Genomic DNA, 22,952 nt, shown 5'->3' with positions numbered 1-22,952 from the left:
AGGCAGCTTTCTCTAACCGAAAAAACAACAAGACTTCATTTGCATGTAGTATGACAAAACCACTTTGGCAATAAAGGAAGTGCTTTGCATGAAATACCAACACAGACCCAAGCACACAGAGCCTCACATCAGCACGCAGTCAATACACAGAGTGGAAGAATAACTTTGAGGTGAGAAATAGATTAATATTTGACAATTTTTTCTTTACAAGAGATGATGTTTGCCTGTTGAGTTGTGGTGCAAATAAATGGGAACAATGTAGTCAAAACTGCAGTTATTTTTAAGTTTGAGTGAGGATATTTTTTCTTATATCTGCTCAGTCATATCTATATTAAGATAAACTGTATGATCACTGAAATCTTTGTCCAACATGTCACAGATTGAGTGCCACAAAACTAAATGCAGGACGCAGCCACAGCAACTTGGCTTTTTTAGAAACTGCATTAGATTATCCTGAAACTCTAGAAAATGTTTCGAGAATGTCATAATGATAAAACATGGCCATACAAATAAAATTTAGGCCTAGCCTAATAATTCTGTCGGGCTCAGAAGTGGCCAAATGTCACATCATTAAATATGGGCTACTGAACGTCTACACACACCTCTTACAGAAAATAATAGGTAAAGAAAATAGGTAGTGCGGTAAAGTTTGTTGTTGGATATAAGGGTAATTCTTCAATTAAGGGAACTTTTGACTTCTTAAATTGTAAGAAAATACAACTTGTAGAAACATATTTTTATCCATCTGAATATTGCTTTTATTTTCTCAGGAATTCATTCTTGTGGATGGTTGTGACCATTTATTTCAGATATCTTAATATATTTATAGGTTTTTCCAAGATGTCAGGACAAAACGTCATTACCATCACATCATCAAATAGTGAATTATTTTTCAAAACAACATGAAAATATGGTGTTTTTAAAACATTGCATGTAATTTCAAACATTAATTTTGACTAAGCTGTGCTGAGAATGATTTTTATTTCATTTTAAACATATTTATAGGAGTTGTTTGTTCTGATATTTCAATATTATGTTAGATGCTACTCTGACAATTAAATTTATGCTTTCAGTACATTAATAATTTATATATTTTTTGGATAAAATGTTAAGAAAAAATGTTAAATTCTCACAAATACAAAATAAATATATAGAAATTATTTAATAAATTTGTTTTTCTCAAAAAATATGCGCTGTGTTGGTAATGACTGTGTGTTGCGGTAATGACAAAATGTTTTGGTAATGACATTTGATACAAACAGCTAATGTAAAAATGAATCAAATCCACCTTTTGAAATAGAAAATGTTTATTACCTTGTTACAAAACAGTTAACGTTAATGTTTTTGACCTTTGCACAGTTGTTTTTGGTGCCATGTTGAATTAACTGTAGCCTATTAAGAGAAAATGTATGAATTTATTTTAAATGACACGTGAGGCCTTTATAAAATATTCAGACATAATATTTATGAATTGGTGCAGAAAAATGTTATTCAATAATGTTATTTAACACAGCTGTTATTTTAAAATTTTAACACATATTATCCTTGGGGTTAAACCTCCAGAAAATCACACACACACACACACACACACACACACACACACACACACACACACACACACACACACACAGACAAAGACAGACACATATGTTTTATAGAAGCCAGGGCCCAAATTGACCGCATCTAAAACCCCAGTGTCAAAATAGTCAAAATGTGTACTAGACATTGATAATACAGTACAGGCCAAAAGTTTGGACACACCTTCTCATTCAATGTGTTTTCTTTATTTTCATGACTATTTACATTGTAGATTCTCACTGAAGGAATCAAAACTATGAATGAACACATGTGGAGTTATGTACTTAACAAAAAAAGGTGAAATAACTGAAAACATGTTTTATATTCTAGTTTCTTCAAAATAGCCACCCTTTGCTCTGATTACTGCTTTGCACACTCTTGGCATTCTCTCGATGAGCTTCAAGAGGTAGTCACCTGAAATGGTTTTCACTTCACAGGTGTGCCTTATCAGGGTTAATTAGTGGAATTTCTTGCTTTATCAATGGGGTTGGGACCATCAGTTGTGTTCTGCAGAAGTCAGGTTACTACACAGCCGACAGCCCTATTGGACAACTGTTAAAATTCATATTATGGCAAGAACCAATCAGCTAACTAAAGAAAAACGAGTGGCCATCATTACTTTAAGAAATGAAGGTCAGTCAGTCCGGAAAATTGCAAAAACTTTAAATGTGTCCCCAAGTGGAGTCGCAAAAACCATCAAGCGCTACAACGAAACTGGCACACATGAGAACCGACCCAGGAAAGGAAGACCAAGAGTCACCTCTGCTTCTGAGGACAAGTTCATCCGAGTCACCAGCCTCAGAAATCGCAAGTTAACAGCAGCTCAGATCAGAGACCAGATAAATGCCACACAGAGTTCTAGCAGCAGACCCATCTCTAGAACAACTGTTAAGAGGAGACTGCGCCAATCAGGCCTTCATGGTCAAATAGCTGCTAGGAAACCACTGCTAAGGAGAGGCAACAAGCAGAAGAGATTTGTTTGGGCCAAGAAACACAAGCAATGGACATTAGACCAGTGGAAATCTGTGCTTTGGTCTGATGAGTCCAAATTTGAGATCTTTGGTTCCAACCGCCGTGTCTTTTTGAGACGCAGAAAAGGTGAACGGATGGATTCCACATGCCTGGTTCCCACTGTGAAGCATGGAGGAGGAGGTGTGATGGTGTGGGGGCTGTTTTGCTGGTGACACTGTTGGGGATTTATTCAAAATTGAACCATTTCAGGTGACTACCTCTTGAAGCTCATCGAGAGAATGCCAAGAGTGTGCAAAACAGTAATCAGAGCAAAGGGTGGCTATTTTGAAGAAACTACAATATAAAACATGTTTTGAGTTATTTCACCTTTTTTTGTTAAGTACATAACTCCACGTGTTCATTCATAGTTTTGATTCCTTCAGTGAGAATCTACAATGTAAATAGTCATGAAAATAAAGAAAACGCATTGAATGAGGTGTGTCCAAACTTTTGGCCTGTACTGTATATCTGTGAATTTTATCTTTACTCAGTTATCTCCATTAAATAAGGAAAAATCATTGAGTATGAGGCAAGAAAAAAAAAGAAATGTCATTACCACCACAGTTTGTCTTTACCATCACAGCTTATTGTGTGGTGGTAATGACGTGTGATGGTAATGACATTTCTTACTTTCCTGGTAAAAAATAGCTCATTGTATGACTTGGCAAGGCTAACCCAACAGCTAGCATAAAATGCACTCTAGTTACACACAAACAGAGCAAATTTTCATAAAACTACACTAAAATAACAACATTGAAGCTTATTTGGTAATGACGTGTAATAAACATACTCTACTGTCACCCTATATAAATCTTGAATTTACTTACACTTCTGATGATCAAAATGTCAAACTTTCCTCTTGACAGCCATGTGCTCATCTGCCTCTTCACATATGCAGATGAGTGAAGTGAACTGATTTTGGAAAAACTTAATTATTCTGTGATTTGTTCAAAGTGATGGTAATGACCACAGTACTTAGGGACAGCCATATTTTGTTTGAGAAAACCCACATATGGCACATTAAAATGAAATATCTATGTGAAATGTATTTATTCAACTTGTTTTGAAGAATTATAATGTAAAAATTTAGTTATTTTTAAACTTTTTTTCACTTTATAACATAGTTGAAGTACCACACTCTGGGCTAGGGACATGGCCAAAGCACTGAAAATTTGACATAAAACACATTTAAAAAAGTATAAAAATACATGACAAAGAGACAATAAAAAAAGTTCAGGGTTAATTTTATTGCTACTTAGCAAATGTGACAAAACCTAATATGATTTTAATTTTTTTCATGAAATTTTAGGCCAGGGACTGAAAAGTTACCCAAATTGAAGAATTACCCATAAATAGTTTGCCCACTTGTTCAAAAGGAAGTGACCCAGTATGCAGAGCAGCAATAACCAACCACTTGAGCGCCCTGTTGTCATAGTTTCTGTTTAGATCTAAACTTAGCTTTCAAGTGGTCAAAATGTGTGCAACTTCTGCTGCATTTCAAGTAAGTCGTTCCCCTGTATTTTTTAATCAGAATGCTGCTGAACGCCACACGCCTCTGGGAGAATGACTCCCTCTCCTGCTACAGCCCCTCGGTGGTGGGCTACCGCTACTTCGCCGTGCTGTGGGGCTGCGCCGTGACCGTCACTGGCACGGTGGGGAACGTGATGACCATCCTGGCCTTTGCATTGGACTCTCGTCTGAGGACTCGCTTCAATGTGCTGATCATCAACCTGGCAGCAGCTGACCTCCTGTACTGCACCGTCCTGCAGCCCGTCTCAGCTGACTCCTACCTGCACCTCCGGTGGCGCGGTGGCCAACTCTGGTGCCGCACCTTCGGCCTGCTCCTCTTCCTCTCCAACTCTGTCTCCATCATCACCCTGTGCTTGATAGCAGTGAGCCGATACCTCCTGGTGGCGAGGAGGGCCATGTTTGACCGCGTCTTCTCCGGTCGTGGCCTCGCTCTCCTCCTGCCCTCCACCTGGGCGCTCGGCTTGGCCAGCTTTGGCCCGCTCTGGCCCGTCTACGTGTTTGTGCCACAGGTGTGCACATGCAGCTTCCACCGGACCAAGGGTCGCCCCTACAGCACCATCCTCCTCTTTTTCTACTTTTTCATCGGCCTGGGCTGCGTCGGGTTGTTCTACCTACTCATTTACAGACGCGTCCGGGTCGCATCGCAGGCTCTGCTCCGCTACAGGCTCAGCCGCCGCTCCTCAAGGAAGAAGCCTGCATCATCTGTGCAAGGCACCGAGGACAGTGGCGTGAGCAGCGCGATAGCCGACACGTGTAGCTGTGAGATGACCAGCCAGGTGGACCCAGACAAGGGTGAAATCACATTGGAAAAGTCTACAGCTGACACTCTGACGCTCGCACATTCTGTCCCCAGCTCTACTCAAGCTCCACATCCGTCAGGGACGGGGCAGCCACCCCCGGCCACACCTGCGGCCTCCTCCTCCTCCAAGCCTGCGGCCCCAGGTGGAGATGATGGGGAATTTAAACGCGTGACGCGAATGTGCTTCACAGTTTTCCTGTGTTTTGTGTTCTGCTTTGCTCCATTCCTGCTGATCAACATAGCCGACAAGCACAACCGGGCTCCCCAGGCGCTGCACATGTTCAGTGCAAACCTCACCTGGCTCAACAGCTGCATCAACCCGCTGCTCTACGCGGTCATGAACCGCCAGTTCCGCCAGGCCTATCTCCTCCTGCTCACCAGAGCTGCGGCACCCTTCACCTGCCGCGGCTCGTGAGCTCACTGAGAACTGTAATGTTTCTCGCCATAAAAGTGTGTGTGATCCTCAGGAAAGGGCACACAGATTGTGCCGGTGCTGCTTTAAATCACCACCAACTCCTCAGTTACCCTTTTGTATTATTTGTGGAAAACTTTATTTCTGGGCAACCAAATGCACACACGCACTGTTAAAGTATATTTTCAAGCGATTTTTAACAGTGATAAGCCTTCAATAATCACTGGGTGTCACAAAAGGTGGTAAACTGCATCATTTATAAACATTTCTGCCTGTTCTTTCTCTCAGGCTCTCTGTTACCACCATGTTATCATTTTAGGGATTTCCATGAGAAAATTGATGAAAGCTTTTATAATGTATTTACATTATTATTATTATTATTATTATTATTATTATTATTATTAATAATAATAATTCAGGACATCTCATGTTGTGTAACGCCTTCAGAGCAACAAGCCTGCGTCATCACCGTGTTTGTTTCTTAGGTGTCAGCATTGCATATGGAGTGTGTAATAATAATAATAATAATAATAATGATAATAATAATAATAATAATAAAAAACATCACACCAAAACACGTCATGCAGGATATTCCTATCTAGCACGTCTCATTAATGCAAGAGGATGCGCAAACAGAATTATTTATGATTAAGAAAAAAAGTTGGTGTGCTTGCCTCTGGTAATGTGTGGGTGGGAATATTCATATAACCGTAACTGATGGCTACCAGCTACTTATATTAACTACAGCTAACTGTTCCCATGAAAATAGTACTTAGTCCATAAAATCTAAGTCAGGCCTCAGTGTTCAGGAGTGTAAGTCACGTGGAAGAAATCATTTAGAGAGAAATAATATATCCTCTGCAGTATGAGGGCTGATTGTTATTAAATCTGAGCCTTGGAGGATGAGCTCTGGTAAATATTGCACTCAATCATGAGATGAGGAAGAAAAAAAAAACTTTTGAAACATGCAATCAACTCAGCACTTCCCCTTTATTGCCAACAGGAATATTTCAATTCTCTCTAACTGGACAGGATTGATATAAAAACATATAAAAGCTGTGGAACTGCAGAGGGGAGGAAATGCTATGATATATGTATGGGATTTCATGCAGCACAACATGTTACATGGCGGCATTATAAGCATAAAAACCTACGATGAGATTCACAGTCAACAATAAAACTATAAATTATGTGTAGTCAGTGCAAAGTACTTAAGTAAACCTTTTCCAATAGCTTAAAAGGTTTTAAAACATTGTACTGTAAGACACGCTATCAGAAAAACACCAAGCCCAATTGTAAGAAGCCAATGTGATTCCTAAAGGGGAAAACGTGCACCCAAGAAGCAGAGGGATCTATCACAGGTGCCAACTATGTGCTGTAATAAAAGGGACAAAAGCCCAACTCCTTCAGTTCTCTTTTTTTCTGTCTTCAATGCGGTCTTATGAAACAGGACTTGCTCTCTTTTACCAACAAGAATGGAAAGGCATTATAAATATATTCTAATGTTTCAAAGTGCACAGCAGCATTCCCGCCCTGATTACAAAAGGCATCCTTCAGTGCTTACTGTGTCATTATTTGTTAACCGTCTTTCAAGCATTTCACTGTAACAGCTATTTCTTCTCAGAGGCTTCAACACTTCAGGGAAGACTAATAATGTAAATAATCAAGGAAACAGTTCGGGTCAACCACTGGTTTAACTATGAGTAATACGACTTTGTAATGTGCATGGTGCAACATAAGTAAGAGTAAAGCTGATGATGAGTTTAAATGATGCACTTTAGAGAATGTGGAATAAGAAATATGCTTATTGGTAGGTGCTCCCACATGGCTGCAGGAAGGGGCCAGCAAGTCCTTGTAGACCAAATTCGGAGAACGTGTGATCGTTGGTAAACATTTCAGTGGAACTGAAAGTATTGGTGTTATTGAAATACAGAAGTAAATCTTCGTGTGGGGTTTCTATGGTGCCTGACAGCATGGGATCAGGATCAGCACTCATGGGCGACTCCAGAGGATGAAGATCCACACTTAGGCCTGAGAGAGGAGAAAGAGAAAACAAATACAGGCTACTGTTTCTGCTTTCAGGGCAGAGCGTCAGCTGCTAAACTGCTGACACTTGGCAAAACTACCGGTGGTTAGTAAAAGCGGCAAGTTGGCATGGGATATCTAGACCAAATTAAAAAGTACACAAAACCATTATTGTAGGAACTTGACAGCAAAGCGGAGTTTGATCTTGTGCAGCATACACATGCAAGAATGAAGGGCTGTGTGTAGGCTTGCCAATCAGGTAACTACCAAACTCTCAGACTTTTCAATAACTTGACCAGATGGCACACATTCTACGATTATTTTGTTACCGTCTAAAGTTCAACTGTTCATTAATGCTTATTTTTCCAGTGGTTCATATTTGTATTTGAAGGGAAAAAAACAATCCACCCTAAAATGCGTCAACACAGTTTAAAATCAGAAATTGGTGATTCACATTGTGTGTCTGGTGTCACTTTGTTGTTTTAGAGTGTAATTTTGTTTCTTCACTGATAAACTCCCTGAGTGGGATGCACATAAAGAGCAGCTACAATGGAGCTTAACAAGAGAAAGACGTGAGTTCTCCCTCTTCCATGCCGGATTTCCATTCTCAATCTTTGTTTTTCTCACATTGCTTCAAATCACTGAGTCCACAGTGATTGCTATTTCATTTTCAGGGGTTGATACTGGAATTTCTTTTTTTTTCCATATTAGATACCATGTTAGCTGTGCTGCGAATACCTGTCAGTGACTGGATTCACATTTGGCCAGTTAGCTGCAGAAATCAAAGAACAAAGCTGAACCACAAATGCAATGTAAACTGCTAGCTGTTTATCCTTTTAAGTAATAAAAATCCAATAAAAAAATAATGAATTCCTGTTTTTAAACAATGTTCAAGTGTTTTAGGCTAGATTTTTTATTTAAATACATATTGCAAGCTGCAACTATCTCTTGGAACTTGCTTGAAGTCCAGGTTAATGTTGACTGAATGGAAAAAATAAAAGATTACACCCAAGGGGGAAAAAAAGTTTTTTTTTTTCTAAAACTTTTTTTTATGTGTATCATTTTTCCTAAATTTTCCAAGACTAGAAAAAATACAAATTGCTTAATTTTTCCAGACAAACAATAGGAACCTTGCATATGATACGAAGCAAAGAAGACACACGTTAACACTGTATTTTACAGTGTAATAGTCATAGCAAATAGCCTGCACAGAGCTTTAATGAAAAATTTATCATGATCTTTTTTATATAAAAATAAAGAACAAAGATTGTTTACATTTGTGTTTTGGATAGATAGTTTTCATATTAAGAGTCTCTCAGCCATGCAGCGACAGAATGTGGAATCACAAAGTTATTAGATCATATACATGGTTAGTAACAGGGCAGCCCCGCCTAGTCACCTCCACATCAGACAGCGTGTATGTTCGGTGGAGTGAGCTGCATTACGCATGCAGCAGAAGAACCTCAGCCGTGCGATGGAAAAGCTGTCAAAGGACTTTATAGATATCCCCAGAAATGAACCTCTTCCTTAAAGATTTTCTACATGATTTGGCCAAAATCAAGAGGGGAAGACACAGACTGGCAATGAAGACAGAGTGATTTGTCTGGCTGGGTTTTCAGCTGGGTGGAACAGCGAGGACAGCTATGACTCACCAGCTGCCTCTCCACACAGGCCATTCACTGGCTCCAGGCCTTCACCCTCTGCCATGTCAGAATACATAGGTGACTTAGCCTCCAGTGTGTTCCTACATGACCAATGACAAAAAGTCATTACAACCAGGAGCTCATAAATAAAAAGTGTGTGGGTACATCACCTGTAAGATGTAGCAGTGTATTTTCTGTTTCTTCTCAGGGTTTTTGTATAAAAAGCAAACATTTAGAATATATAAGAAACAAACTGGTGGACAATACATGTGTTGCATTTATGGGTGACTTAATCTATTTTTCAAACAAGCAAGATGCTGTGCATGAGGATTAGACGAAGGGATGATATACTTACTCCTTTGAAACAAACATCAGCTTGGTTTTGATGTACTTTATGTATGGACTGTCATCTGAAAAAGAATGGATTTATATGTAATGCAATATGATTCACATGACAGATCATATGTGACATCACACTGATATCACTGATATGGTCCTTAAAGCATAAATCTCCTTTATCTTAGCCACAGTCCATATTCACTCCCATAGCTACTGTATGTCTTTGTTTTTGCAGCTGTCCACATTTGCACAGATTCTCCTCATATATATACATATATATATATAATATAGCAGGAACTGTTTGCTGACATGTCTACACTAAATGCAAGCTAAACAGGAGCTCTGAGCTAGTCAGCAACCTCAGGAGGTAAACAATATTCTTTAAAATTAACTTGCTCCTACAATATTTTCATAGCAACAGATGCCATATGCAAAAATATAGCTGACTATTGACCATTTAACATCATGTATAGCGGGAAACTTCCCCAGGAGAAGGAGAAGGTTGCCAGATATGTCTCACACTGTTGTAACTTAGAGCATCTTGTTGTGTACCAGCATCTGGGATAATGTTCAGTTTTACAGCTGGTTCAAGACAACAATATCAAAAATAAGGAGTTATGTGTGTCCATAACATCAGCCTCCCATTCACCTACAAAATAGCAACTCCCTGAAAGTGTCACTCGAAGGCAACACGGAACGTTTTTGTTCTCTGAAATCTAGCTTTGTGAGAGAGCAGATCACATTCACAAATGCTGACTGAACAGTCGCAGAAAACAGAAACAACATGTGAAGTCTTGTCTTATGGCCAGTTTGGTGATGAAGTGTCAAACAAATTTTTTGGAGCAACTAATTTGAAACATGAGCAAAGGAAGTGGTGTTTGTGTGTCCTCACCTCCAGTCTTGTCAGTGTAGTATTTGCCAAAAGCCTCATCTTTGGGGGTGTTGGGATACAGGTAAAGCAGAGGGTTTTCTGGCACATTCTCCGCCTCGAAGATCTGGAAATTCCTGATGATTTCGTGGAAGGGGATCTGGGAGAGGTCCACCTTGGTGAAGGGCTGGACTGACTTTACATCCGGCTCACCTAGAATAGGCAAAGGAAGATTATACAGAGGCAAAAAAAAGACGCCTATATATACACATTATATACATAATTCAAAAATTTTGTACAGCTTAATGACTTCTCACCAGTCGGGGAGTACTCCACCCAGGAGAAGGTGATTCCTCCATCTCTGACACTTTCACTGAAGCGCAACAGGAATGTGCCTGTCTGTTTTTTCTTCAGCAGGGTCTTCTCCCTGGCTTTACTTACAAAGCCCATGATGGAGCTACAGCACAGAGGAGAGTGAGAGGATTCAAGGTCATGCTGAGGTTAACAGGTAGATTATTTAAAAAAAAAAAAAAGAAAAATCAGTTCATATCACCCAGGTTTGACTGTGCTCTTCATACGTACCCATCTCTCCACAAGTTTTCAAGGTAGGTTTTCACAAGCACCAAGATGCCGTCAAACCAGACCCAAAACGTGAAGTTGGCGTTAGGAACATTCTCCTGTCGCAAAAGAGCAGGACAGGTTACTAATATTCACTGACAGGCTACATTCAATAAACAAACTTTTTTTTTTTTTTTTTTAAATCTTGAAATTGTAAAGACCCAAGACTCTCACCTTGCTAAATCGTGACCAAGTCATTTTGCAGGAGTCATAATTCTGCTGCTTTCCTGATGGGATGAAAAGCAGTTTTACGTGCGGTGTTACTAACATCATGTTGACAAGGAGTGTCACTTCCCTGAAAGACAATGTTCAATCCTCCTAACCCTTCACACATTGCAACGTAAACTATGCATAAATATTTTTTTTCTTCATAATTTCAACACTTTACAAAAAAAATCACCACTCTTGAACAAAGCAAAAACCCAACCCAAGTAAATATAAATGTGTGTGTGTGTGTGTGTGTGCGTGTGTGTGTGTGTGAGAGAGAGAGAGAGAGAGAGAGAGAGAGAGAGTGTGAGTGTATAACAAATCAAATATATACAAATATAATGTAAACAAATCAAAAATGTAAAAAAAATAAAATAAAATAGTAAAGTCTAAGAATTTCATTTCATTGGTAGAGTTTGGTAGTTACATTTCAGAATAAAAAGATTAGTTTTACATTACTGCATGTTCATCTAATGGAAATGAATATACAATTTAGCTTCAAAGTGGTGAATCAAATTGCTGACTCGAATAATTGTCAACAAATTTGAATCAAGCTGAATCATTCCAAAAAGGAAAATTCATTCTTAAGTTGAATCACCAACTAGTGAATTGAAACAGAATCTCTAATGAGCCAAATATTCACACGGCTATCATCACTGTCTTTCTTAAAGAGCAGAACACGGTATCAAAATGAATTATCCCTCCAAACTGGACCCGTTATAATTATAGTTCCTCCAGTATGATGCAATCTGCTCAGTGTTAGACATGGTTTGAGATCTGCTTGACAGACAAATGGATGGCCACAGCCCGAGATGAGTGGAGTGAGAGGGTAGAGGGCGGATTTACCGAAGAGTTTATATGCGATCATGTCTAGCTGCTCAGGTTCCAGACCCCGTTTGGTGGCAGAGAGGAACTGCCAGCTCAGCATCTCCCCAAGCTGCGGCCACATGGCAGCAGGACAGTTGGCAAAGAACGTGATATCCTGGAGGCAGATACACACACACAAACATCAACATTTTAACATTTCATTTTTTTTCCCCAAAAACAGCACAACTACAGCGATGATGTACTTAATGGCATGTGCTAAGCTGGACATCACTGTATGATTTTAGAAATGCTGGTGTCGTCTACATACTCAAACTGTACGAGTCATCAATAAGTAGTGTAAGTTCATTATGTCCTGAGGAAATTCCCATGGAGTTTTCTTTTTAAGGACAAAATTAAAAAACTTGATGTTTTACCTTGACAGTTTCGGCGTAAATCTTCCGCCTTCATCAGAAGCGTGGATGACGCTTCTGATGAAGGTAAAACATCAAGTTTTTTTAAATTTTGTACGAGTTATCATCTGCAATGTAAAGCCAAAGCTCATGATTTATGTTCTCACTCTGTACGGTCTGCCATCAAACCACGGCCAGAGTGAAAAACAACTTCAGCTGCAGGTGGGGTTGGGGGGTGAGGGGTGTGTGTGTGTGTGTGTGTGTGTGTGTGTGTGTGAGAGAGTGTAGACAGACAAGCCCTTAAGCCAATCAGTGTAACAAAACGTGTGACGCCGCCACAGGCCCATCAGCCCCTTTATGTGGACCGTTCTTGACATCAGTCAATCAAACACACATATTGAAGTGAACTGAGGCCAAACTGTATTTGTTTGTAGATTCTTGGAAACGTTTCACTTCTCACTACTAGAAGAAGCTTTTCAGATCTCCGGAACTGACAAAGCATCTTGAATAAGAACTGAAACTTTTTCGAGAAACTACAAATAAGTCCAGGTACCCTAAATTCAGGTTTCTGTGGTTAACCGTGACCTGGATGGCTTAGAACTTCCACATAAAATTGTCAACAAAGATGTTTGCAAGCAATAATGCTAACAAGGCAGAAACGTGCTGCCTTAATCATCTTGGTCTGCTGGCCATTTCATGCAGGCACGGTGAGAAAAAAGGCACTGAAGCTGGGGAATCGAGTCATGGTTCTGCTTCAACTGTGCGAAAGCCTGATGACAGCTGACCAAAATTTCTGACATGCCAGGAATTCATCTGAACATCCGTCAGCCAGTTGGAAGCTGCTGATCGGGCCTCGCTCCTCACGTACACTGTGCAGCAAACGACGCAGAATGAAGCTGAAATTCGGTGCGACTTCAAAATGAGCCGTGTTTTAAATATCGGGTGAGAAACGGACTCAAATCATGCAGTGTATGCCCAGTTTTAGTGACGGTGACCTCTGACCTTCGGGTCCTGGCTGAGCATGTTGAACCAGAGGATGGAGGACCAGGCGCTCTGCTGCTGGCTGGAGTTGGAGATGACCACCACCGGGAGAGAAGCGGCCTGGTTGGTAAACAACAAATATTTAGGACTAGTTCCATGAAGCAAACAACACACACACACACAGTTTCTCAAACAACAAACTGCTGCAGGTAAATTAAATATCTGAAGGGCCGACCATGAAACATGAAAAGAGAGGAAACACACTCCACCTGCAAGTTGACTGACAAGCCTTTCATCTCAAATACAGTGTCAAAGTAGATGATATGCAGCTCTTCGGTAACACTGAGAGAAATCTGTTCAGAGCAACACACACAGACACACAAGTCATCACTCTGTTGTCTAAATTCATCTTGAATTAGAGTTTAACTGTGCAGTCTGTCAGCGTGAACTCACATCATTCACTCCTTTGCCGCTGCCTCCAGACTTCTGCTCCTTCAGAGTCTAACAGCAAAACATCAGAGAATATTAGAGGACAGAATTGATCCGACATGACGTGGTTATCATAACTAACTGTGATTAAAGTTATTTTGCGACAGTAATTCAGTGAGATGCAAAAAACACCTCTCTCAAGTAGGTGCAGCAAGAAAGCATGCAACTTTTCAACAAGAATTTTGACAGCATCAAATATACAACGGTTGTTACACAGTATGCAGTAAATCTCATAATACAACAAGCGTTAGATTTATTTCTTGGGTCCGGTTTTCCCCAAATTGCCACTCACCAGATGTCTGAAGTCTGCCACCATGCCGCCGGTCTGGCTCTCTGCCATATTCAAGGCCTTGCTGTTGGACCCCAGGACATTAAAGCGCCGATATCTACAGGCATAAAAGGGTTTGCCAACAATCCACCTCATCAAACATGACAGCTGTAGTGCTTTCCCCTGTCACAAGCAGATGCAGTTAAAAAAAATGAGAAAAAGTAAAGAGAAAAAAGACTTACCCCTTGATAACAGGAGCCTCCCTATTTGGAGGAGAAAGAAAAACAGGTCAAAAATGATTCTCTATTGGTCAAAGTCAGAGGCAACAAGTGTATTCTATGTAAGGTAAAATAAGTAAGTAAAGCAAAGTTGAAGCTGTGACTTTTTATCTCACCTGGACATGGACACAGTCACCCTCATGGCATGATTCAACTCAGGAAACTTGACGAGAAGTCTGAAAATTTTATGTCAAGGGTAAGATTTTAGTTTGGCAACACTGTGGCAATAAATGTTAAAGCGTGGCTGCAGACAGGTTGTGAGCCAAATAACCATTTTACGCAGGAACACTAGTCTCAAGGTAAAACAAGACAACGGGAGGACATGGCGACAGCGGCCATCAATCTCCTATTCGCCTCAAACACAAGGACAACAGACAGTTTTGCTGCCAACAGCCACAAACAGGATTTCCATAGCTGGTCTGGGGGAAAAAAAATTCCCCAGCATTAATGTCTTCCTGTTTTTCCTTAAAAGACCTTATCCTCATATAACTTTGACTGGCTTGGTAGTACTTCCTACAGTGCATATTATCAATTGGCACCATAAAAATGTATGTCAGCTTGGTCTCTCTGTATAATTACAGACATCAGATACTATTCCTCCAATTGTCTTTACTCCTTCTTGTCTGAATAAATTATATTATTATATTATCTGTGCGTAAGTGCTATAATAACAACTTGCTATTTAATTATGCAAATTGATAGTACATGATGCGCCTTAATAATTAATGTATCAGTCCAACAGTTAAGGTGAAAAAAATCTAGACAGATAGATTATGTTGCACTGTGCAGACGGTAAATTAAAATGTAAGGCAGCATGCAGGATCTCACCTGGTCTTGACAGAGAACTGGACGTTGGTGCGCAGAACCAGGGGGCCTTTCCCCTGTGGCATGGATGGCTGAGTCTCAACCACAAAGGCACTTCAAGACACAATAAGAATTTACATTAATGAAAAAAAAAACCCTCATAGGAAGCTAGAAAGTGAAAAACTGAATATATCTTGCGATCATGAGCGAGACCTTTTGAGTAACTCTGTCAGCAGGCTGTCCACTCGGCTCTGCAAAACTGGTTTCTGAGCCTTTACGGGATCATTGGGGTAGGTCAGCTTTCCCATCAGCTCCTGCAGCTTGCTGAGAAATTCACGCACCTGGAACAGACACACTGCCACACAGGTGAACCTACGAAACAAGGAGCAAAGAAAGTGATGTTAACAGAGGCGTCGAAAATCAGGAAAAACATTGCTGATGGTCCTGCAGCAGCGGTGGAGGGAATAGAGATAATAACTGAGGTAATAATTGACCTGGAAATGATGAAAGTTTGCAGGTGGAGCTGAAGCTTAATTTACATTCATATTTCTACATCTTAGATATTTACTTCATGCTCTTACTCAGAGAAGATTACAATGAGGCTTGTTAAAAGCAACTGCAGGTAGACCAAATATATGTGTTGTTGGTGTTTCTGCAGGAAACACCGAACACTTTACATTGGCACAATATTCAATGTGCTTTTACGGCCATATTTCATGTTTCTCAAAGATTTTCAGGGCCCAGTAGCAGGGCTCAAGCCTGAAAGTGTAGGTGTGAGCTATTAGTACTGGTTTATTTGGCACTCGTCAGGTCACTCAACAAAACTTATAATTGAGTGATTTGTATTTGGGGATGTATTAAGTTTGGATTTAGTTGTGAGCTATTAATGCTGATTTGTTTTTTTACTGTAAATTTTTCCACACTAAATACCATGTCAGTATCTAGTTCATGTAATTTCTGTTTGCAACATAACTTGGACATGATATGCATGTAGTGGTGATCAAGAATAGAAAATGACCTGCATGTAAAAGCTATGCCATCTGCTACAGTGTACAGCAACTACTGCCTTTAGGGAACCTATTTATTTTTTTTGTATTTTGCTTTTTGAAGCACTACTTCATTTTTGCCTAATATAATTAGAAGACTCCATCAAATTATGTTTTCCATTTATCTAAAATAAAGCTGTTGTACACCTTTTTTCACTTTGAACATAATAAGTTAAAAAATGGTTTATTTAACAACTTTTCAAGCCTGTGACCCCATATTGCATTGTTCAACTCTAGCCACCACATGGCACGCTTGTAACCACAGTGAAACTACCAAGAGTGCCTCAGCGGTTTGCACTTGTTTCAAGATAAGAGCAAGTTGACTAAATACCAAAACCCCAGTTCAGCCTGTGATATGTCATTATCAGTTTCAGCCTGCTTGGGAAATACTGGTTTTTCTATTCTATTCTATCCTATATAAATATTTAAAATAGAGTTTATCTGCACTACACCAGACAGTTTGACAAGTAACCAACCACAGAGACCTCCCACACAAACGTTTTTTGGCTGGGAAAATAATGAAAGCGGGTGAATAGCTTTGGAGCATGATTCACTTTAACCGTTAAAGGGGGAAAAAACACTTTCCCATCATAGTATTAGTGTGCTGGTACAACAAAAAAGTACAATTTTCTGCTCTGATCCAACTGAAAAAGGTTAGGCAGATTTTGATCCAACCCAGAAAAAACAATATCTGTTTCGCACAGAGGCTCGTTGATCAGTTGTGTGGCCTATCCTGGGTCAAAATTGGGTGAGAAGTGTAAGGAGGTGAAAGCAGAACATGCCAGTTTTCGAGCTGATCCAGGCAAACGTTGTCTGGCGCTCCGATGCAGGCCTTCTGCTGCCTCTTCTGCCACTCCAGCAGCTCCTTCTTCACCAACACACTCAGCAGCTCCTCGGAACGATCCAGAAGCTTGCCCAGGTTCGACAGCATGGTCTGAAGTGATCAAAAGGTGTCAGAAATAAGGACTAAATGATTTAGGGAAAAAAAAAACCCAGACAGGAGCAATGAAGGTGTTGTGCCAGGACATGAATATTTCCGTACCTTTCTGCACTCATCCAGTCTGTTGATCAGCATCTGCAGGACTTTCATGTTCTGGTCTTGCTCCTTTTTCGCGGCCTCTTCTGTCGCACCTGCAGCACAGTTTCCACAGTGGGATCACAGTTTCCAAACAAGAAAAAAACAAAAAGCTGTGCATCGGTCCCTTTTATTATTCACTTTCTGAGGAGTGTTAGTCAGATCGTGCAAGTAAAACTGTAATTCTTCATAAGCTTACCTTCCATCTGGTGGGTTTTGTATTTAAAATCAAACTCGTCTTGCTGTTCTTCAAGGCAAGTCAGTGCGTGCTCGACACACTGAGTCCCCAGTAGCAGAAAACCAACAAACAAAACAATGAATGCTCTTTAGTGTCTTCAATCTACATGCACAAAATATGCTTTAACAGGGTAACATAACGGAGATCAGCTGTTTGAGAAAGACATACCTGAACTTCATTCCTTAGGCCGGCCATCCTTCGCTCCAGGTCCTTCTGGCTGTCTGTCTCCATCTGTTCCGGCTCCACCTGCAACAGCTTTACCTGAGACAAAGAGAGGGAAGGGCAGGTCTGAAGATATGCAATCTTTAAATGCGAAAATACTGAGGTAATATTGTTGTAGTTCAAGGATTAAGTCAGAGAGAAAATTATAATAAAAAACAATACCACTCATTGGGGAAAATTTTTCTCTTTTCTCTCATTTTCAGCTCACATACCCTCCTACACATTAATGAGTAATGTTATGAAGTCAGGCTTTTTTTATTGAAATGCAAATCAGTTCTTAAAAACTGTGAACATGGACACAGGACATTTAATTTTCAAGTGAAAAACGTTAATACACCCAAGGTCTCCAGTATTGGTGGTTGAGCACAAAGTCATATGGAGGCAAAAAAAATGAAAAAATATCAGGTGAAAACTCTGGAGCAAAGAGAATTGCTTTCACAATAAAATCTATCCCTGTAAAAATTGTGTTTTCTTAAAAATGTAGCACGTGTAGCACAGTGTGTTGTAGCACAGCACAGACAATAACTGAACTTGGAGTTGCTCTAACCTGCATATCCAGCTCAGCAGTCTCGAGGATTTCCTTCTCTTTTTGCAGGAACCACAGGATTGTGCTGGCCAAGGTGCACGGCTGTTCCTGGTACTTTTGCTGCGGAAATCAAGTCAGATGGGCATCACAGTCAGAATGACTGGCACAGGCAAAAACACTCACTCACTCGCTCACTGAAACCACACTTTGTATGAGAAACTAAACTGTTTTCACAAAAAAATAAATTGTAAGCAAAGTAAATTACTGTTCATTAACTGAAATTATTCCAGCTGGAGAAAGAAGTAGCTGACTGATGCTGGACAGCTGGGGGGTGCAGGGGGTGAGCGGGGAATATTTGCATATTCATCTGTACATTTTTATTGAAGGCAAGTTTTAGAGCTACATTTAAGGCACAAAGGGACATTTTTCATGGGAAAAAATGTCTAAATATGGAACACCAGTGAAAAGAGATTATTTTAGGGACTTAATAAATAGCTGGAGGGGGACTTTAATAATGCACTCATTCACATAACACTGTTTTTGTTCTGCAGGTCGTGGTAAATATCGTGAACGCCTACTAGACAGACCTGAAAGTTTTGTTTGTAGCGTCTGATGTTATGTTTCAATAAGAATTGTTCCTCTTGCACAAAACGACTGTGCTGGGTATCCAGATTGTCCAGCAGCACCTGGAACAGCACCATGGCCAAGTCATAATCACGCACGGCACGCTCCCTATACAATAAAACACAAACGTTTGTTAACCAAGCAGGCCAGATAATCCATGGATGACTCATCTCTGATTTCAAAGGGTGAGACTGAGAGGCCCTAAGGGATATCAGATAAAAACACTGCCTTACCACTCCTGCTTCTCTATCCAGGCAGCCAGGTAATACCGCACATCCATAGGTAAGCCGTCTCTGTCATACAGCTCATCCAGCTGTTGCTGGTACACAGAGTGCAGCTGCCTGAGCCTCTCCCACTGAGCCATCCTGTTGGGCAAGCACAGACAAAGACAAACACGCAGACAAACACAGGATTCACAACTGATTGAAATAGAGAAGGCAATCATATGTGTGTGTATGTGTGTGTGTGCATGTATTTGTGCATGTTTGTCTGTCCTACAAGAGCAGCGACTCAAAATGATGCCCAGTATCAGCAAAATTAATGTAGTCCTGACATACACACCTTACACAACTGTTCACCCTATAATGACAAGTCCAGCATGGCCTGTTCACCTCTTAGCTGAAACTCCACGGAAGTTAAATATTTTCTCCCTCGACTAAAGATATGCAGAAGAATTTTTTTTTTATTATTATTTTTACAGTGTTTTTTCATGTTTCAACCAACGTCTTTTAAATTTCGACTGATGTTCAAACATTCATTTTGGGGTGAAATATTCCTTGAAGCTCCCATTCAAGTGTTACCGCAGGCCTCTCACGTCGAAATATGACAAATAAATATCCTGTTTATGACTGCTCACATGTGTTTGCACGGAGAGCAGGCTACAGTCACATTTGCATAGAGTATAGAGCCATCTGCCAGGCGTGTATGTGCTGACCAGCGGAAAGTGGTACAAAGTGCAAACGCTGAGAAGAGACTAGGTGACGGTGTGTGATTGGCACACACCGGGAAATAAAGCAGTATTAAACTTATTATACATTGCCAGGGATAGGCTGCTGCAACTATAGTGCAGCCGATTGCAACTTTTGCAAATACATAAATATCTATATCGACAGACAGACAGACAGATAAATAGACAGATAGATAGACAGATAGGGTAGTCTCGAGTGACAGGTACAGTATTCGACCCAAAAACAATAACACGCTCGCTCAGCTCACCTCCAACGTCACTGTCCAATCCAAAAACACTCAGAAATGCAGTAGACAGCTGATTATTTAATGCAGATGCATATCCCTCCTTTGTTTCGCTGTGTTGTTAGAAGTCGATTTAAAGACAGCCACTAACTTCCGACAATACTCCGGCGTGCAGACGTAAAGCATCCTTGTTGTGGCCTCATCCTCTGTTTCATTGGATATGAGCTTGTCCCTCCCAGCTGCAGCTTCTCCAGCACACACAGGGCACCATTCTGGGTCTTGGTGTGTTATTATAATGGCAGGCCAGGAGCCCAAATGGCTTGGGCGCTCACGCAGTTTCCGCATCGTCGCCTCGTAAACAGCTGATTGGTTGTCGGCGGCCAGGGGAGGCAAACAGCGTTGGTTGATTAATTTGCCAATCTCCAGAAAGAGGCGTGTCAGAGAGAATAGAAACTTATGGCCCTGTCTGAAAATTTCCAAGAAATGACGTTGTGAAAGTCACATGAAAAGAAACGAAATTGGGCATGTGTGTGGCAGATTTTCCGTGCCACTCAAATGACAAACGATCGCAATAAACCCATCAGCGGATAATGGCTGTTCACGTCAAAAACAAGAATGAACAATTAAAACGTTCCACACATTGATTAACAAACAGCCACATCTCATTTGTTTGTGTTGCACGACGTGCTGCTTATGCATCAAAGATAATATAGTTGATTAGGTGAGACATGATGACAGTTTCTCTCAGTGTGCAGTGAGTGATTGTGATTTTCAAGAGCTAGAAATCCAGGTGAAGTTGTAATTAACATGTTTCCACCAGCAGAGGTCGCCTTAATCCTTTCAAGTGATGCTGAAAACTAGTGGTTCGCAAACATTTTTCAATTATGTACCCCTTTTGAAATATTTTTATCAGCCAAGTATCCCCTGACTTGTGGGGAAAAAAAAAAAAAAAACGGGAAAAAAAAGCCTGTATAAAGAGATCCAGCCCAGCTCCATCAGCATCTGAAACAACAGCCTGATGCTGATATTTGAAAACTGAATCTAACATTTACTTTATCAAAAAATTATATTCACATTTTTATTGAACTTATTATTGCAAAGGCTAATTATTTTAGGAATTATGCATGACTGATCTTTTTTTTTTTATTAAATTTTTAAAAAAAATCCATTTTCCCCCCTGCAGTGCTGCAACGTACCCCTTGAGGCACGCATACCCACATTTGAGAAGCGCTGCAAACATAGTTTTTAACACTGCAAGCAACACACTGCGGTTTTAGACAGACAAGTGCCTCGTTCCTGGCCACATCACTGTTGTGACAATAATGACGGTCATGCACCCTCTCGTGTAATAATGCTTAAATATCACACACAGAGCAGCTTCTGTTGGCTGTTTCTTTTTTCAGAAACAGTAGGATATATGGCTGTGGAGAATATGAATATATTCTTGTTTAATTCAAATGATGCTGACATTGCTTTCCCTGCTGATAAACTATATGTGTGTCGATCACAGATGAGAACGATGACGCTTCTGGAGCTGAGAGATGTTCTCCGTCTTGCTCAGATATCTGATGAGAGATTTTCACCACAACCACATCCACAAACCCACAATCCCCTCAGCAGATCTAAGGATTAAGTTTGTGTTTCTTTGTGTTTTTTGTTTTGTTTTTTTTCTCTTACCTCCTCTCTCTCTCCCCTCACTGTTAACATTGACGTATATCATGACTTTTTATTTTTGTTAACCTTATTTATTTATTATTTTCTTCTCCTTTCTTTTTCAATTCCTACTGCCATTTCCCCTTCAATTGCTGCCATTTTTAAATCCCTCTAACCTAATGAATAAATGTAATTATTCAATGTTCTGCTCATTATGTCAAAATCCTGCTCCCCTCCTACCTCTTTACTGTCACTGTGGCATTGTCTACAATGTTGTTTGACTGCTTACTGTCTGTCCATACACATATGTACTAAGACCATAATTGTAAAACATAAAGATCTGGTGGATGAATGAATTTGTAATCTCAGTTCAGTATTTTTTTTTCATCTAGTTCCGCAAGGATGGATACATACTGAAAAATGTGATCGAGGAATAATCAATCTTGGAAAAAGTAAAAAGTAAAAAAGGTTTTCATGTTGTCTTCTGTATTTTGTTCAGTAAATATATGTGCAGACGGCAGAGCTCCATAAAACACTGCATATAGGCCTTATTTTCACAGATAGGAAAGAGATGGATAGAATCCTTGCTAAAACCGTCAACAACTAATGAAATGTGGCTGATTTTCACATGTCATAGCAAAATTATAAGCCTGGGCCGATGTTTATCTGGCTTATAGATGCTGGAGTGCAACCCACAAACATCCACACTTTTTATTTTACTGTTTCATTTGGTAACATGGTGTGTGTTCTGTGCAGTTTGGAAACAGGTGGAGGCCTGGTAGAATTAGAGGTGAGTTTTGTGTTTGTTTTGTGCTTATTGGATTTGTTACTTTACCGTGCTTTTATATTGTGTACCTTTACATAAGCTTGCCAGCACTGGAGCTTTAATTAACATGTGCTCTCTGGCTGAGGAACTAGCTCACAGCGCAGCAGCCGGCCACATCAAACCTGTTATCCTTCATTTACTCAGTGAAATAATGGATGTCAAAATTCAGTTTGAGCTTCAGTTTCAATCAAATCAAATTATCATTATAATCTTAGAATTTCAGTCCAGTTAAAACAGTGGCAACTATAAGCAAATCACTGATGTTAAGAGATAAATTAAATGGGTATGACATCAGTATGTTAATACATAGAGTGTTTGTAATTATTTTCACTGTGTACAATGTGTCTTTACTGTAGGTAACAATGCAGCCAACGCTTTTTTTTCTGGACCATGAAACCCCAGGCCTGCCATGAATGCAGAAATTTGTTTTTATGTAGTGAAGAAATGAAAATTTCCACATCAGCAGTTGCTGTATACACAGATA

At 40.1% G+C, this 22,952-nt stretch overlaps 2 protein-coding genes across 3 annotated transcripts; one reads left to right on the top strand and one right to left on the bottom strand.

Moving 5' to 3' along the window:
- Positions 1–3,994: 3,994 nt before the first annotated feature.
- On the top strand, positions 3,995–5,795 carry gpr84 (G protein-coupled receptor 84). Its single transcript, XM_030051669.1, has one exon. The coding sequence runs from the start codon at positions 4,122–4,124 to the stop codon at positions 5,331–5,333; it is 1,212 nt and encodes a 403-aa protein (XP_029907529.1). The 5' UTR covers positions 3,995–4,121; the 3' UTR covers positions 5,334–5,795.
- Positions 5,796–6,301: 506 nt separating this feature from the next.
- On the bottom strand, positions 6,302–20,237 carry stat2 (signal transducer and activator of transcription 2). 2 transcript variants are annotated; one of them, XM_030051667.1, is made up of 24 exons: positions 20,014–20,233; positions 19,032–19,163; positions 18,762–18,906; positions 18,196–18,294; positions 17,595–17,687; positions 17,388–17,466; positions 17,156–17,244; positions 16,896–17,047; positions 15,281–15,439; positions 15,092–15,181; positions 14,380–14,439; positions 14,228–14,248; positions 14,010–14,103; positions 13,682–13,729; positions 13,498–13,581; positions 13,250–13,348; positions 11,877–12,012; positions 10,998–11,050; positions 10,788–10,882; positions 10,523–10,662; positions 10,230–10,418; positions 9,354–9,408; positions 9,008–9,099; positions 6,302–7,361 (listed from the first exon to the last, which is right to left on the bottom strand). In XM_030051667.1, the coding sequence occupies exons 2-24, from the start codon at positions 19,160–19,162 to the stop codon at positions 7,135–7,137; spliced, it is 2,430 nt and encodes an 809-aa protein (XP_029907527.1). In that variant the 5' UTR covers position 19,163; positions 20,014–20,233; the 3' UTR covers positions 6,302–7,134. The 2 variants fall into 2 exon arrangements, with proteins under 2 accessions (XP_029907527.1, XP_029907528.1); XM_030051668.1 differs by lacking the exon at positions 9,008–9,099 and having other exon boundaries at positions 7,184–7,361; positions 20,014–20,237.
- Positions 20,238–22,952: the final 2,715 nt, after the last annotated feature.

Source organism: Myripristis murdjan, chromosome 5 (assembly GCF_902150065.1).
Source record: "Myripristis murdjan chromosome 5, fMyrMur1.1, whole genome shotgun sequence".
Lineage (NCBI taxonomy): Eukaryota > Metazoa > Chordata > Actinopteri > Holocentriformes > Holocentridae > Myripristis > Myripristis murdjan.
Note: the sequence above shows the minus strand (reverse complement) of the source record. Positions and strands in the feature narration are given on the sequence as shown.